General features: G+C 47.9%; 7 protein-coding genes across 7 annotated transcripts; 4 read left to right on the forward strand and 3 right to left on the reverse strand.

The window, feature by feature from the left end:
- Positions 1–986: 986 nt before the first annotated feature.
- N7455_009657 (uncharacterized protein) lies at positions 987–2,202 on the forward strand (the record flags this gene model as incomplete). The annotated part of the gene is made up of 4 exons (XM_040954557.2): positions 987–1,481; positions 1,551–1,667; positions 1,726–1,767; positions 1,825–2,202. 4 exons carry the CDS (start codon positions 987–989, stop codon positions 2,200–2,202), a joined length of 1,032 nt encoding a protein of 343 aa, XP_040814952.2.
- A 1,354-nt stretch (positions 2,203–3,556) lies between these two features.
- N7455_009658 (uncharacterized protein) lies at positions 3,557–4,213 on the reverse strand (the record flags this gene model as incomplete). The annotated part of the gene is made up of 1 exon (XM_040954691.2): positions 3,557–4,213. One exon carries the CDS (start codon positions 4,211–4,213, stop codon positions 3,557–3,559), a length of 657 nt encoding a protein of 218 aa, XP_040814834.2.
- A 560-nt stretch (positions 4,214–4,773) lies between these two features.
- Positions 4,774–5,305, forward strand: N7455_009659 (uncharacterized protein). Its single transcript, XM_040954730.2, has 3 exons — positions 4,774–4,936; positions 5,000–5,061; positions 5,117–5,305. Exons 1-3 carry the CDS (start codon positions 4,796–4,798, stop codon positions 5,169–5,171), a joined length of 258 nt encoding a protein of 85 aa, XP_040814984.2. The 5' UTR covers positions 4,774–4,795; the 3' UTR covers positions 5,172–5,305.
- Positions 5,306–5,758: 453 nt separating this feature from the next.
- N7455_009660 (putative C2H2 finger domain protein) lies at positions 5,759–7,572 on the reverse strand (the record flags this gene model as incomplete). Its single annotated transcript, XM_040954613.2, has 3 exons — positions 5,759–6,260; positions 6,327–7,048; positions 7,126–7,572. The coding sequence occupies 3 exons, from the start codon at positions 7,570–7,572 to the stop codon at positions 5,759–5,761; spliced, it is 1,671 nt and encodes a 556-aa protein (XP_040814921.2).
- A 1,142-nt stretch (positions 7,573–8,714) lies between these two features.
- On the reverse strand, positions 8,715–9,298 carry cyn1 (putative cyanate hydratase; the record flags this gene model as incomplete). The annotated part of the gene is made up of 3 exons (XM_040962642.1): positions 8,715–8,736; positions 8,791–9,230; positions 9,278–9,298. The coding sequence occupies 3 exons, from the start codon at positions 9,296–9,298 to the stop codon at positions 8,715–8,717; spliced, it is 483 nt and encodes a 160-aa protein (XP_040806916.1).
- An 819-nt stretch (positions 9,299–10,117) lies between these two features.
- Positions 10,118–11,164, forward strand: N7455_009662 (sterol desaturase family protein; the record flags this gene model as incomplete). Its single annotated transcript, XM_040962640.2, has 1 exon — positions 10,118–11,164. One exon carries the CDS (start codon positions 10,118–10,120, stop codon positions 11,162–11,164), a length of 1,047 nt encoding a protein of 348 aa, XP_040806917.2.
- A 492-nt stretch (positions 11,165–11,656) lies between these two features.
- N7455_009663 (dihydrodipicolinate synthase family protein) lies at positions 11,657–12,589 on the forward strand (the record flags this gene model as incomplete). The annotated part of the gene is made up of 1 exon (XM_040962643.2): positions 11,657–12,589. The coding sequence occupies one exon, from the start codon at positions 11,657–11,659 to the stop codon at positions 12,587–12,589; it is 933 nt and encodes a 310-aa protein (XP_040806915.2).
- Positions 12,590–12,870: the final 281 nt, after the last annotated feature.

Below are 12,870 nucleotides of genomic sequence, written 5' to 3' on the forward strand. Positions count from 1 at the left end.
ACTGAGACTTAACTATAGTTGTTTCTATATCCATGTACCGCTCCAAGTCCGACAGCAGGCCGATCCCATCTTGAGCTCCGGACCTCTGATGAAAATGACCAAGGACCTCTGTCAGAAGTTGAATTCCTTTGTTCGCCCCCTTTGAGGCGCTAACAATGGCCCATTGTTTGCCTTTATTTCTCAATCCGACTCCCTTTTAGGCTCGACATATAACGACATATAACGGTCTTCCCCCCATATGTCATGGGATCCAGTACGATGAAATATCAACTTGCCCTTATTTAGACATTAACTTCTACGAATCCAAGGAAATTCAATATATTCTCTCCGGTGACGAACCCAGCACATTTCCTAGACTGGTTTAGTAGCACAGCTTGGTATTATAAACCCCCCTCTGCGCACCTTCGACTCCTCTTTTTTCTTTCCTTCTTCACCTCACCCCAAGGTCATCCAAATATCACAATCATCAAAACTCATACCACAACATCCGGGATTTACCTTGCAAGTGTCTCTCATCCCCTCTTCGAGGTCTATACCCTTCCTCTTTGGGTATACATTCCTCCACCCGACATATCAACTTGGCCACCGAGGCCATCGACAAACAATATTTCGACAACAATCTTTCGACCACCCTTGCCGTCTGTACTCAAAACAGACTCGGCCCTCTTACCTCCAAAGAAGAAGATCTGTATTCCACTCCACCAAATCGCCCAGCCAACTTTGTCGCAAGTTGCCAGGGTCAGGGAGTTGTCTTTAATTGTCGGACTTCGAGAGTCCCCGGCCTCTTGAGGTGAAGTATCCCAGCTGAAGGCACCTATAGACATTCCTCCCCAAAACAAGATCCAAAAAAAAAAAAAAAAAAGGGATTCCACAATCCACAAGGGTTGAGAAGAAACAAGCCCAGCCAAGGGAAAAAAACAAGCCAAAAACAGAGCATCCGCTTGGCCTCTTCGAAGTTGAAATCCGGCCTTTGGAAGTTCAATCGAATGACCCCGCTTGCACGAAGCTTCTCCAAAGAAACAGACTGTGGTAGTCCAAACGCCCATCATAGCTTTGGTATACGGAACCCCGAGAAGATGAATTACACCACCCATTCTTCCGCGCCCTCTGGGCCAAGATCCTACCAGGGCAATGGAGGTGGTCGAAACAGCCGTGGAAACAACAATCAAAACGGCAACGCACCTTTCGTGCCCAATGGGCCCAGATCTTACCAGAGCTATGGAGGTGCTCGAAACTACCGTGGAAACAACAACTACAATGGCAATGCCAACGGCAACGGAAACAACCGATGGAAAGGCAATGGCAATCACAACAACCAGTGGGACAATCATCAAAACGGGTCTGGCAATGTCAACCCTACCAACAATGGCACTGGCAATGCCAACAACGGCAATCCCAATTATAAGGGCAAGAACTTCAACCCCAACTACAAGGGGAAGAATTACAACCCGAACTTCACTCGTCCCGTTCCGGCAAACGTTGTAAGTACTCCCATTCCCCGCATTATCCCCTTCACACATTGATGATTTGATACTAACAATGTACTGTAGAATCAAGCTCGAAATGGAAATCGGAGACGTCCATCCAACAACAACAACAACCATCGGGGTCTCCAGAGCCAGTACAACATCGACGTTCAGATGGTTGAGGCACCATCAGATGAGCCAGTAAGTTGATACCTCCATGTCCATTTTGTAAAAGATCAGTTGCTAACATTGAATATAGAATGACATCGAGATGCCTGACGCACCACCCCTTCCAGATCCAGTGAGTGATCTCTGGCAAGCAGCTAGTGGATTGCAACATGCACTAACCTCTCTACAGAGGATCGAAGCCTTCACAATGGGTGCTCTTGCGGTCAAAGAAATTGTTAGTCCCCCACTTTCCCATTTCCAATTCAATCCCCGTGCTTTCTCAGAACCTACTATGGATCCTCTTGCCTTTCGTCCCTCTCCTTCCAATCACCCTGTTGCCCATCCTCCCATTTCTACTCACCCTGCTTTCCGTACCTCTGCTTTCCATCATCCTGCTGCTAATCCTCCTGTTTTCACTCACCCTGCATTCGGTACATCTGCTTTCAATCACCCTGCTTTCCGTCGTCCCTCTTTCCGTCCCCCAACTTTCCACCCTCCAGCTGTCCATCCCAAGATCATTGCTTCTCCAAAGCTCCAGGGAAACGCTGAATGTAACTATTTTCTCTAACAACATCACAGGCCGAGACCATGCTTAGACTAGCTAGCGACCTTGACCCTAGCTACGTCCCCAACTGAGCCCTACTAGACAGCGGCCTAGCCAACCCTGTTCTAGTCGCCGAACGAAGAAACAATAACAAGTCGTCATCAGCCTGTCGTCCTCAATAGAGTCACACTCATGTCCACCGGTCACCATCCACCGACCTTCGGACCCGCCCCAAGACCTCTGGGTTCCTCCAATCGGGGACGACCCGTCAAAGACGGGTGACAACCCACCCAGACCAGGGCACAGAAGACTCCATCAACAGACGACAGACGACAGACAATACGAACATCATCTGGTCCTGGTGTCGACGGTGCGGCGCTTGCCCCGTCCACAGGGAGGACCAGACCACAGACCGGGAAGAAGCTCGGTGCAGGAAAAGGAGCCAAAGTGGTACATGTGCAATGGAGGAATTGAAACAAAGGACCCTGTACTTAGAAGCAGGCCTGGTCATGGTTTTTACCGAGCACCCAATTGGAGTTTGCCGGGTTTTCCCATGGCCCCGTCGGGGTGAACACACTATCAACATCGGCATCAACATGAAAATCAATATCAGCATCAACAGAAAAAAAAAAGCCATCCACTCATCTTCATCCCACGGCTCGAATGGGAGGTCTTGCTATTTGATATCATTTGTTTTGGGCGTTTTCGAATGTCTTGGATTTGTTTTATCTATTTCTGGGGAGTGATATACTTGGGATCGATGTTGGATATGAGATCATTTTCATGTACTGGATTTGGTTTGCTTGTGAGTCTCTCGCGATGCCATGGTCATTGAGGTCTTACAGCTTTCCAGATGGGATATACTTGGAGAAATTTGTCATGTATCAAGGAGCTCTCGCGACGCCATGGTCGTGGAGAGTCTCTTTGTTTTGGGAACAATTTGGATGTAGTTTAAAATGAAGAAATATTATTCTACACTTGGGTTTTGTGTTCTGTAAGCTTGTAGACACCGTAGACTGACTGGAAATAGAAATTATGAAGCCAAAAGCCGGTCTTTCGCGATAGATGACGTCCCTACGATGTCAAGGACCAATACGTTTTGGGATAGCTACATATGTATACACTGAAATGATTAGGTATTGTAGACCAAATGCAGCTTGTTCCAATGGATGTATTGTACATAGATATAGCAATAACAGCCTTTTCCAACACGAACAGCCTGATAAATTCCTGGCAGGTGGAATTCAAAAATACAACCAAACACCTAGCCCCAATGCAAGCAGAGCAAAATATAATACATCAAGGGAGGGGGGAGAAAGAGAGACAGAGACGCTGTACAAGACACAGAAAACAGACAGACAGCACAAGCATCGAGAACTCACTCCTCCTTCTCAACCACCGTCTCATCCTTAACTCCCTCCCCAGCCTTCCCATCCTTCCCACCCCAAGTCCAAACATCCCAAATATGCTCCTGAATCAAATCCCCATATCCCTTGCCCTCACTAAGCGCCTTCTGCTCTTCTCTCAACCTCCTCTCCTTCCACCCCTCAGACTCCCCACCCATCCAAACCCGCTGCACAACGCTCTCCTCCTGCGCCTGTCTCGCCTTAAGCTTCTCAATCTCCTCCTTCAAAACCGGATCGGGAGCCCGGCGCTGCTTATCCGAAAGCGACAAAATCTGCGCCTTCAACTGCTCATGTTCAGCATGGCGGAGCTGCGCATCGCGCGCGGCCCGGAGTCGTTCTTGGATTTCCTGCGCGCGCTCGCTGGGCAGAGATGAGAATGACCGCTGCGCGCTTGAGATTCGCGCGTCGATCCGGTCGATTATGCTGCGGCCTGTGCGGTCGTGCACGATGTGGTTTGCGGATGCGCCGAAGGAGCAGAGGACCAGGACGGTGAGTGGGTCGAGTTTGCGTGGTGGGAGGGCGATTAGGATCGGGGCGCCGATTAGGAATGTGTAAGCGGCATAGTTTTTGAAGCGTTTGTAGTCTGCTTCGCGGGTTGCGTTTAGGTCTGGAGTTGTGGGGGTTGCCATTTTTGATTTGGTTGTTATTGCGGAGGTTGCGGTGTTCAAGGAAAATTTATGGTTGGAAGGTTGGGCTTGGCGGGATACTTGGCAGGGTTCGGGTTGATCATCTTCGTTATTGGTGCTTTCTCTTTGATATACTTAGTTTCTTTTTTTTTAAGATCTTTATTTTAGCCATATTTGCATGATTAATATAATTATATTATCTTAAGCAAATGGAATCACTCTGTCCTGGCTACAATAGAAAATAACAACACAATATGTATACTACGCCTGGGATTCATACAGATCTATATGAAATATGCATAGCCACATCTAAAAATACCTGAAGTTCTATCTCAAGGGACCCTTAAATATTAAATATGCAATATAGTACAGATAGAAACAAGGATCATAATTCAGCTCCATATATGATTGGCAGAGTAAACAATCTCACCCTATGTGTTTAAGTCGAGGTTATATACAAGACGTGCGTCTTACCAAACCCCAACACTATAAACTCCAGGGCTTACTTCCTCCTTTGACTTTTCTACCTCACCACATCCACTCCCCCATCTGACTTCATCTCTAACTTCCAACCAAACAATCAACATGTTTGCAAACGGTCTCATCTCCTGGTTCTCCTCCAAGGAGTCCACTCCCAACACTACCTCAGATGCTACCAGCATCGAGAACCACCAGCCCACCAGCCCAAAGGCACCCTCCACCGACCGCATGGTGATCGAGCAGCCTGTATGCCATACAAGACCCAATTACCCCAAATATCCTTAACAAACCCAACTAATACTCTTCCAGAACACCCAGGAGAACATGCTGAAGCTGCGTGGTGGCGGTGCCGGCGATATCTGCTGCGGCCTGTAAGTCAAACACGTCCGAACCACATATCGCCAAACAAAACTGACATTCATCTAGTTGCGCCGGTCTTCTCTGCTTCGAGTGCTGTGAGTGCTGTGAGAATTGCTGCTAGTTGCGCGGTGGTTCGATCACGCCGTCCGCTTGGTCCTTTCGATATCCTCGACACCTCTCTCTACGTTTGACGGGGTTGCGTATTTGTCTCGTCCGATTATTCACCCTTTGAGGGATTGGGACGGGGGATATCGGGTGGTGGGGGATCAGCCGGGCTCGAGGGGTATTGCTGTTCTACTTTCTATTCTTAATGTGTCTCTAGCGTTTGCCGCAGCCGTTGCGTGAAAATTGAGTCCGGACACAGCTCTCACATACCCTATTTGCTTTTCTAGCTGAGAAAATTGAAATTCAATCTCGTTTTGATCCCTTAGTAATTATTAGAGTCTGCATGGTCTACTGGGAATAGGCATACTGTCTCTACTCTGGACAATGGATATTGATCAAGGCAATTTGTGCTATGGAACTATGTAAAAGTGGAGAGATTCCCCTATCATTCTCCCACCATTCGTCCTTGATCTGAATTAATATCCATAGAACCGTGGTAGGTAATCTTGAAGCTCACCCTCCAATCTCACCCCCAGGCCAGGTACCATCCTCAAATTTCATTCTCAGAAACTCGCCCCCTGATCTCAATCTCAAACTTCGCCCTCAAAGTTCTTCCTCGTCATCTTCGTCGTGTGGATCGGAAAATACAAGTCCCTCAAGATCATCCACTAGGGAATCCACGTTTGAGGGAAAGGCCCCTGCATTGGAAGACACGGCTCCTCCATTAGAAGACACGGGACTGGCGTTGGAAGATACAGCCTCTGCATTCGAAGAAACATCATCTGCGTTGGAATAGACATCATCTCCATTCGAAGAGACGGCCTCAGGGTTCGAAGAGACATCACCTGCACTCAAAGATGCGATGCCTGCCTCCGAAGAACTGGGAGTATTGTGCTCAGGCTGGCTACTCACATCGAACGCGATCTCCCCGGCCTCCATTTCGTCACCAATCATCTGCGGGATATCGGCAAAACCACGAGTAACTTCACTGAGTTCCTGTTCAATTTGGCCGGTAGTCACACGGAAAGCACACTTAGACCATCGAGCTTCCATGTGCGCGACAAGTGCGGCGAGGGTCCTAAATCGTTTGAAGCATCGAGGGCAACTATACGAAGGGTTGTTAGTAATAATCTCTTTGCAAGATACACGAACAGAAAAAGAAGGTACTTACTCGTTAATTGTTTCGTCCTCCATCGTGAGATGATACTCAAACGTGGTGACGTACAAGAAAGACGAACCGCAGTTGCAGTAGTAGCGAGACTTTTCATGGTTCCAGAAGCTCTCGGGGTCCACGCCTTGGATCTTGCGGTGAGCTGTGGCTCGACAGCGAGTTGGTTTAACATAGCTAGAAGGGCCTGCTGCTTGGACAACGAGAGTAGAACCAGAGGGTCCTGCCTCACTCGACTGCTCAGTAGCCCCATGAGCAGACAGGAAAGGATTATCCTGGAGCACTGAGGTACTGACAATATCATCGAGGAGAACACCCCCGGGCGATTCAGTGGAGGTACTGGTACTTCCTCCTTGTCCTTTACCTGGGGTCACTGGAGCACTCAGATCGGGCCAGTTATCATGAGGATTAATTGCATCATCGGTATCGCGAGCAGGGCGCTTTCCTTCCATGCGGGGTGTAGAGATATCCAGCAGAACGCCACCATCCGTATCCGGGTCCTCGCTGGAGCTATCAGAGGGCGAGGACTGCGGTCCAGGAGAGTCTCTTCCCATGGTCAGAACGCTTGTTGCGCCGTGCAGGTCATAGTTGGTGCCCTCGAGGGACTTTTCTGGCAGGCTAAGAACAGGGCATTCCTTGTCTTCGATATGTTTGATGACTGCAGAAGCGGACTTGTATTTGCAACCACATCCCATGCAAGCGATTGCACGACCTTCATGGTGGTTCTAAAAAAAATGGATAGTTCGTTAGTACAGTTTCTTGTTTCTATAGAATACACCTTGGAAGAATGATGGAGACTCACGTTTCTCATGTGAACTTCTAAACCAGCCTCACTGCGCAACTCAAGACAGCATTCGGGGCAGGCAAAGTGACGGTCACTCATAATCTTGTGCAGATGGAGGGTCTGCTGAGACTGGAAGTCAAGGTCACATTTCATGCAGTAAGAATGCTTGTCCGCATTGGACTTATGGTGTTGCATCTCGCTGACGGAGTCGAATCTCAGCCTGCAGCTCTTGAAGGTACAAAGTACCCCCTCTACTTCTTCTGCCATCGCAAAGAGCCTTGGTGAGTCGTCAAACGATGAAGTGACGCGCGTCAACGAAGGGTGGATAGGATTAAGAAAGTTGGCAAAAGAAAGGAATGAAGAGAACGAGAAGATCAGAAAATTGATTGGAAAGGGAAGGCGTTGGAGGCAAACAAAAAGATTTCTCTTTGACAAAGCATGTAAGCATGGGAGGTAAGAAGCCATGATGGTTTGATATTGGGTGATACCTAGGTATATATTGGAGAAAGGTAGATCACCAGTAAAAAGAAAGCATCGAATAATTCGATGAGGCCAGGAGTAGATCGCATGGCTTTGAGATTCCAATAGATTCACACCGTCGTCGTTCCTTCCGAAAATGGGTGTCTGAATAGCCTCATTTTTGACTTGATATGCATGTACCCGAAGTTGAAAGTAGCCGCCAACCACCACCTTTCGGTGCTCAGATTCTCTCCTAAATTGAGATACAAATACAAACATATATGTAGATACTATACTCAAAGTTTGAAACTCATGTCACACTGGGAAGTCATTTAAATCGAAGATTTAAGATCCCGAGTGACTTGGCCGTTAAGTTTTCCTCCTATATGAAGAAGAAAAGCACTAATCTTTCAATCAGCCCCCCCCCTCCCCAGTGGCCCAGCGGTATTATGGCCGGGGCATCCCACACCAGGATGTCGCAACGGGTTTTACTTGCTCCCCACTGTCGGTCGGACTCCTATATGCTGAAGCTCTCCCGAAGCACTACACTAGGCAACCCCCCCCCCCCCCCCCGGCGGAGGGGGTATAGTCCCCCGTTGCTTAGGGGGGGAGGCCGTAGTTAGTACGGTGAGTGGAGGTGTATAGGGGAATGGCCGGAGGAGAGGACCATGGACATAGAGAGACCAGACTCTGTCCATACCCTCCTGAGGTCTAGGAACGGTCTAGATTAATGGGGACCTTTTTTTGTTCATGTTTGGGGATGCTTTCTTCTTATCACTTCTTCCTTCCCTGGCTTCCTTCCTTTTTATTTATTCTTCCTTCTCTTTTGCCCTTTGGTGCCATGGCACTCGAGCTATACTGCAACTGCCGTCTGAGTGTCAGACTATCCAAAGTAACTGTATACACAAGGCTTTTATGTACGCTTCAATGATGTTGGATCGCTTTGCTTATTTTTTTGGAAACCAGGAGACTACTATAAAGTCCAGTTTTAGTCAGATCCATGGATGCTACTTAGGTAGCGACTACCTTATTTTTACCATCCTGTAATTCTATCACTCATGGTAGGAACTTCAAGGCTTGTTAATTAAGGTAAAGAACCGAAAAAATCCATGTCAAATAGCTCCTTCTACTTAGTAACATCCTTAGGTTTAGAATCGAGAGAAGGGCAACCTATTCACTCATTAGTGATTGTTCAGGAGGCAAAGAGAACCGTTGAAGGCTTACCATTTACCACGAAGAGTGATAACAGCCCAGTTATTACCATCCTCATCAGTCTCCTTCTCGACCTTGGTCGAAAACGAGATAGCACTCATAATCCCATCCCCAAACTTCTCATTGAGAACCGCCTTGTAAGCATAGCCATAGTTCTGCACAATCTCATACAGTCGGTAGATAAGGGGTTCCTTGGGCGGCATTTCGACAGAGCGACCACGATCGGGGAAGCCACCGAGTTGTTCCTCCAAAGGCTGTTGGGGGATGAGAAGCAGATCGGCCAGCTTTTCAATGTCGTCGGGCGATGCCTTGGCCTGGCCGTAGAATATGGCAGCTGCAGCTACTTCATTGCGACCGAGGTGCTCGCCAATTTTCTCAAAGGTTAGCTTGCGAGCGGCCTTGGCTTTGAAGAGCGTTGTGGATACGGCGGGGAGGTTGGGGTGCTCTGTGGTCTGGAATGGGGTCAGCGGGGTTACGGGTTGACAAAGGGCATTCTCACGTCCAGGGTTGCGAGAGACATGATGGACTGAATTGGGTAACTGATCTTCAGTTACTGAAGGATTTATATCTCCCGGTAATGCTTGATTGTTGATTGTTGGCTGTTGTCTGGCTGTGGCAGATGGATGTAAGGTAGTTTGGGACAAATGTATTGCGGGGAAACAGGTTCTGATGCAATGTCTATGATTCATTCGTGGATTTCCCGCAATAAATGTGATACCATTCATCTTCTACCATGTGTACTAGACACTTTTTACCTACGTCTTTATATGTTTTAAAGCATTGGAACTAAATTTATGCTTAAATTTAGGCCTCAGGCCATTCCGTGACTTGGCATGCTTTGGGTTATGGCCAAGGAAAAGCTAACATATACAATACTAGAGATCAATGGAAATTAATTTAAACACAAGAACCTAGAGGAGAGGGCGTGTACCTAGGTAATATCCAGATAGTTAGGCATTATGGCCAAGTGAGGTCTACTCCGTCGATGCCAAAGCACCTCGGAATCACACTGAGGTAGATGATCACCCCACCAACCTAAACCCCTTTGGGAAACCTCTGCGAGTAGCCAATCGGAGTCGAGTATGGCCCCACTTAGCTTATTGATGCTATCCGACCATTACCAAAGTAGGTAGGTACGGAGTATAGACACCCATATAGACTGAAGGGAAAGAATAAACTCACTTCTTACTTACACTTTACCACATGCACTTCGCAAACCCCGACCTCGGTCTGTCATACATATATAATATTGGAATGATCGACAAAATGATAAAAATGCTCTATATGCTCAGAATTGGTCTGTTCTTGAACAACTCCGGAAGACCTACCACTGTTCATTATGGCCACATCTCGAAATCCAATGGATAGTATGAAATCCACATGGCGTACATGGGACCCAGACCAGTGGAAACTACCACACAAAATCTTCGAGCGTGTCAATGTATACCACATCGAGCTCAACAGAGAAGTCCCTATCCATCCCAAGGAAGATAAAATACCATACATATCAGACTGGTCTTTAAACCGCTGGGTTCTTGTCACTTCAGGAGTTCCACTTCTGGTCCACCAGCTCTTTACCTATTTCACTGGATACAACTTCCACCCGATCATCGCCTTCTTCTACTACTACCAAGCCTCAAGACTGTTCACGACACGCGAGTTGCGGACTCTCCGAGAGCTCGGTCATACCTACGGGTTCCTAGACGGCGACAAGCACGAGCGAGACGGTGTGCCCGACGTGGGAGTTTCAAAGGCTCTAATCTCGGTTATGCTGGCCGGGTTTGTGCGTCCACTGATGACAGTATGGCTCACCTACGATGCAAATAAAACACCCGCTTCACTCAGCTGGGCTTGGCTGCTCTTTGAGATCAGTCTTTACGGCATCATCCTTGATTTTTGGTTCTATTGGTACCACCGTGTCATGCATGATGTGAACGGTCTCTGGAAGTTCCACCGAACCCACCACCTCACGAAACACCCGAACCCGCTGCTCACAATCTACGCAGACTCGGAGCAAGAATTCTTCGACATTGCCGGTATTCCATTGATGACATGGTTCACGATGAAACTTATGGGTATGCCGATGGGATTCTACGAATGGCACGTTTGTCAGATGTATGTTATATTTGCAGAGCTGGCTGGACATAGCGGTCTTCGTCTTCACGCGTCTCCACCTAACCCTGTGACATGGTTGATGCGGATGTTTGATGCTGAGTTGGTGATTGAAGACCATGATTTGCATCATCGTCGGGGGTGGAAGAAGAGTCATAACTATGGAAAGCAAACACGGGTGTGGGATCGGGTCTTTGGAACATGCAGCCCTCGTATCGAGAGTGTGGAGGCAAATATTGATTATGCCAATCCTGTTAGCATGCCGATTTTGTGATATATCATTGCAGGTACTGTGTACTTTCGTCGGCCAAAAGACTATTTTAAAGCGATGGACGTGGAATAAAATTAGAATATAGCCTTTCAGCTCATCTGATAGACCTCTTTTCTTCATTTAACACTTCTTTTGTTTCTATGGACTATGTTGGGAGCAATAAACATAAGTCCTCGTCCAACATCGGAGCTCTTAGGAGCTCTTGTAATAAATGCTTCAGGACAATGAAAGTCTAGTCGAGAGGATACGAGCGCAAGGAGTCCGGATTTGTCCGGATGGAATCTTGGAGGGTCAATGGACAACAGAACCCGTGATATTTCAAGCCCCCGCGTTTCCGGGAATCCGGGAATCCGACCTCAACCCTTCAGCAAGGTCAAGCAAACACCAAACAGCTCCTGGAAGAGATAAAAGAGACCATCCTCGCAAAAATGGAAGTCCAAATCACAAGTCAACATCTTCCTCGATATTCACTTGATCTTTACTTTAACCATCAAAATGGTCGGCTTTGATATGCGTGGTTTGACCCCAGCCCCGGTCACTCCCTTCACCGAAGATGGCGCAGTGGACTATGAAGCTATTCAACGTCTTGGCTCCTGGCTCGGCAACATCGATGGAGTGAAGGGCCTTGTGGTTCTCGGCCACGCTGGCGAAGGCACTTTCCTTACCGTCGACGAACAAGTTGCAGTCATCAAGGCTTTCGTCAAGTCCGTTGGAAACAAAGTGCCCATCATCGCCGGCATCACCGGTGAAGGCACCGAGGTTGCCGCTTTGGAGGCCAAGCGAGCCAAAGAAGCTGGCGCAGCTGCTGGCTTGCTCTACCCTTCCCACGGCTGGCTGCGATTCGGATACCAGCCCGGTGCTCCCCAAGACCGGTACCGCCGCGTGTATGAAGTATCCGGCCTTCCCTTAATCCTCTTTCAATATCCCGACAATACAAAAGCCACCTACAACCTACAGACGATGTTGGATATCGCTGCTCAGCCCGGCTGTTTCGCCATGAAGAATGGCGTGCGCAACATGCGCCGATGGGACACAGAAATTCCTATCATTCGTGATCAACGACCTGACCTGCAAATTCTCTCTTGCCATGATGAATACCTTTTGCACACTTCATTTGATGTTGACGGATTTTTGGTTGGATACGGGAACATTGCCCCCGAGCCCCTCATCGAACTCATCAAAGCTGGCAAGGCCAAGGACTACAAGAAGGCGCGAGCAATCCATGATCAGCTGTTGCCTGTTACTAAGAGTGTTTATCACCGCGGATCTCACATGGAGGGTACTGTGGCACTGAAGCATGCTCTTGTAGCTCGGGGAATACTGACTCACGCTACTGTTCGACCACCTCTTTTGCCTCTTGAAGCTGGCGCGGAGCAAGAGATTCATGCTGCTATCAATGCCGCATCGCTCAGTAAGGTGGTTTTGTAATACAACTCCAGAGCTAATTTGCGGGTGAGATATTTTGATTCGGGTATATATAGAGACAAATCACAGCTCCTTATCCAAGAAATATGTTTACATACATTAGACGTATAAGTGAAAATCCAATCCTTTTATGTGATCGAGGATAGATAAACTAGTAGTAATTAATGGAACTCATGTTGTAAAAACTCAGTGTATTCGAGATGTCTATGAAGGCTGGACGTGAAAGATCGAGCTGTGACAGTACGTGGTCTCGGATTCTCGGATTCTCGGCTATCCTCCCCACA

Source organism: Penicillium solitum (genome assembly GCF_028829755.1).
Source record: "Penicillium solitum strain IBT 25940 chromosome Unknown utg000008l_segment0_segment0, whole genome shotgun sequence".
In the NCBI taxonomy this organism is placed as follows: Eukaryota; Fungi; Ascomycota; class Eurotiomycetes; order Eurotiales; family Aspergillaceae; genus Penicillium; species Penicillium solitum.